At 53.2% G+C, this 2835-nt stretch overlaps 1 protein-coding gene across 1 annotated transcript in view; it reads right to left on the bottom strand.

The window, feature by feature from the left end:
• The window catches only part of fam184aa (family with sequence similarity 184 member Aa), a 36140-nt gene extending 33336 nt beyond the window's left edge, over window positions 1–2804 (bottom strand). The window contains exons 1-2 of the mRNA XM_063007784.1: window positions 2354–2804; window positions 197–1036 (exon numbers count right to left, since the gene is read on the bottom strand). Of these exons, the coding sequence (XP_062863854.1) occupies window positions 197–1036; window positions 2354–2548 (1035 nt within the window). The 5' untranslated portion in view covers window positions 2549–2804. The remainder of the gene's footprint in view (window positions 1–196; window positions 1037–2353) is intronic.
• Window positions 2805–2835: the final 31 nt, after the last annotated feature.

A 2835-nucleotide genomic window follows, 5' to 3' on the forward strand; every position in this document is an offset into this window, starting at 1 on the left:
AAGACAAGGCAATGGTGAGGCAAGGCAAGGCAATGGTGAGGCAAGGCAAGGCAATGGTGAGGCAAGGCAACAGTGAGGCAATTGAACAGTGAGGCAAGGCAACAGTGAGGCAATTGAACAGTGAGGCAAGGCAAAAGTGAGGCAAGGCAACAGTGAGGCAAGGTAACGGTGAGGCAACAGTGAGGAGCACCCTTACCTTTATGTTGACCTCGGCGTTGTTGAGCGACGCCTGTAGCCTGTTGGTTTTGTCCCGGCTCTCGCGCGCCTCCTCCTGCGCCCGGTGCAGATCGGCGCGGAGTTTACCCAGCGTCCTTTGCAGCGCCACCTCCTGCAGCTGGAACTCCTTCCTGAGCTCCACCTCGCTCCTCTTCCAGGCCAGCAGGTTCTCGGTGGTGAGCTGCTGCGTGCGCCTCATGGCCTCCAGCTCGCGCTCGTAAAAGGCCCGCGAGTCGTCCAGCTTGGCCTCGTACTCCTCCTCCAGGTGCTCCTTCTCCCGCTTCAGCTCCTCGATGAGCTCCTCCAGCTCCACGATCTCCTGGTGGTCGACGCACGCCGCCGCCGCCGCGCTCCGGCTCTGCTGGTGGTTCTCCATCAGCTCCTGCAGCTCGTGATGGTGGATGGACTGGAGCTCGTCCACGGCCCGCAGCTTCTCCTGCTCGATGCGCGCCTCCAGCTGGCCGAAGGAGCGCAGCCGGTCCTCGAAGTCGTGGCGCAGCTCCTCGGCCTCGCGCTGCATGGAGGTGACGCGCTGCGAGTGCTGCTCCTCGGAGCTCAGCCGCATCTCCTCCACGCGCCTCCGGTACAGCTCGAACTCGGCCAGCGCCTCCCGCTTCATCTGCTCCTGGAGCTCCAGCGACTCCTCCAGAGCCTGGAGGCGCCGCTTCAGCTCGGCCTCGCCGCCCGTCCTGCTCCGGTACTGCAGGATCTTCTCGCGCGTCTCGCTCAGGAGGTGCTCGATCTCGTCGTCATGGGTGTCCTTGAGGGAGCGCAGCGCCTCCTCGTGCTCGTCGTTCTTTGTGTTGAGGGCGTAAATCACCTGCACACGTTTAACAAAGAAGAACGTTAAATACTTACTCACTGCGGATCGCTTCTTTTCACCTGCCAGGGGTTCATAACATTTAAGCACATGATCCCATTTACAGTTAATAAATGAGGTCTTAAAAACAACATTGGGGGTTCACTAATGTTTTGGGGTTGATTTGCTGCTTCTGCCAATAGATGCCCTGACTCTGGTTCTGAAGAGTACCAAAGAATTTTGGGGTGTAATGTAGGGCCCATTTTGGGGTCATGGGACTTCCAGCAGGAAAATGACCCAAAGCACATTTCCAAAGTCCAAATCTACATCCCATCATTTATCCTGGTCAGGGTCACGGTGGGTCACATGACACCCAGAAACAGTGGTGAACATCTACATGAACATGGGGGAACATGCCAAACTACTGACCGCCAGCCTCCAGAGCCCAGAATCAAACCCAGGACCGAGGGGCTCATGTTCCTGACCAGTAGCCACTCCGTATCTACACATACATCTGTACGTTTCTTAGGTGGCATGATGGTACAGCAGATGTAGAAGATCCCAAAACATACAGAGTGAGTAAGTGAATGAAATCTGACTGAGTGAATGGGTGAGTAAATGGGTGAGTAAATGGACGAGCGAGTGAGTGAATGGAAAAATTGAATGCGTGAGTGAGTGATTGAGTGAGTGAATGGATGTGTGAATGAGTAATTGAATAAGTAAATGGGTGAGCGAGTGCATGAATTAGTGAATAGGTGAGTAAATGCATGAATAGGTGAGTGAGTGAGTGAGAGAGTAAGTAAAAACGGATGAGTGAGTGAACGAGTGAGAGTGAATAAGTGAATGGATGTGTGAGGGAGCGAGTGAGTAAGCAAATGAGTGAGTACATGAATGAGTAGTTGAATAAGTGAATGGGTGAGTAAATGGGTAAGAAAAAATGAATGGGTGAGTGAATAGATGAGTAAATGAATGAATAGGTGAGTAAACGGGTGGGTAAATGACCGAGTATGAGTGAGTAAATAAATGGATGATTAAGTGAGTGAATGAGTGAGTTAATGGGTGAATTAATCGATTAATGAATGAATGGGTAAGTAAGTGAATGGATGAGTGAGTAAGCGAGTGAGTAATAGTTAATGGGTGAATGAATGGATTAATGAGTGAATGGATGAGTGAGTGAATTGGGGTAAGCGTGTGTATTGCCATGTGATGGATTAGCGTAACACACACACACACACACGATGCCTTGTTTCGTGCTGGCCATGAACTCACCGCGACTGTGACCAGGATGAAGTGGTTATTACTGATGATGAAGGGATGAGGTCAGTGGACCCGCGTTACCTTGGTGAGCTGCGCGATCTTCTTGCTCATCTTCAGGTGAAGATCATGCGTGTACTCCATGCTGAGTCCGGACTCGTACAGCGCCGCCGAGGAGGAGGTGGAGGAGGACGCGGAGGACACGGAGCCGGACGTGGAGGAGCCCGGGGGAGCCGCGGACTGATGCTGTGGATGCTGTCGAGCCGCTCCGGACGCCATGTTCACGCTCACAGAGCTGCTGGCGTCACAAATCCTGCCGTAATGTTCCTACATCAGATCAAAGGGACGCGCGCGCACGGAGAGGCTGCACGCGCTGATGAATGAATGAGTGAATGAGCAGCGCTGACTGACCATCATCATCATCATCATCACCTCACCCTCATCACCACCTCACCGCGGCTCCCGCATCATCCCGCACCGAGGAAATCAATAAAGAAATAAAGAAACTGAGTCTCGGGGTCACGTGACTGCGCTACAACAGCCTGGCCCATGACGTCATACCCCTC

This window comes from Trichomycterus rosablanca, chromosome 13, assembly GCF_030014385.1.
Source record: "Trichomycterus rosablanca isolate fTriRos1 chromosome 13, fTriRos1.hap1, whole genome shotgun sequence".
Classification (NCBI taxonomy): domain Eukaryota; kingdom Metazoa; phylum Chordata; class Actinopteri; order Siluriformes; family Trichomycteridae; genus Trichomycterus; species Trichomycterus rosablanca.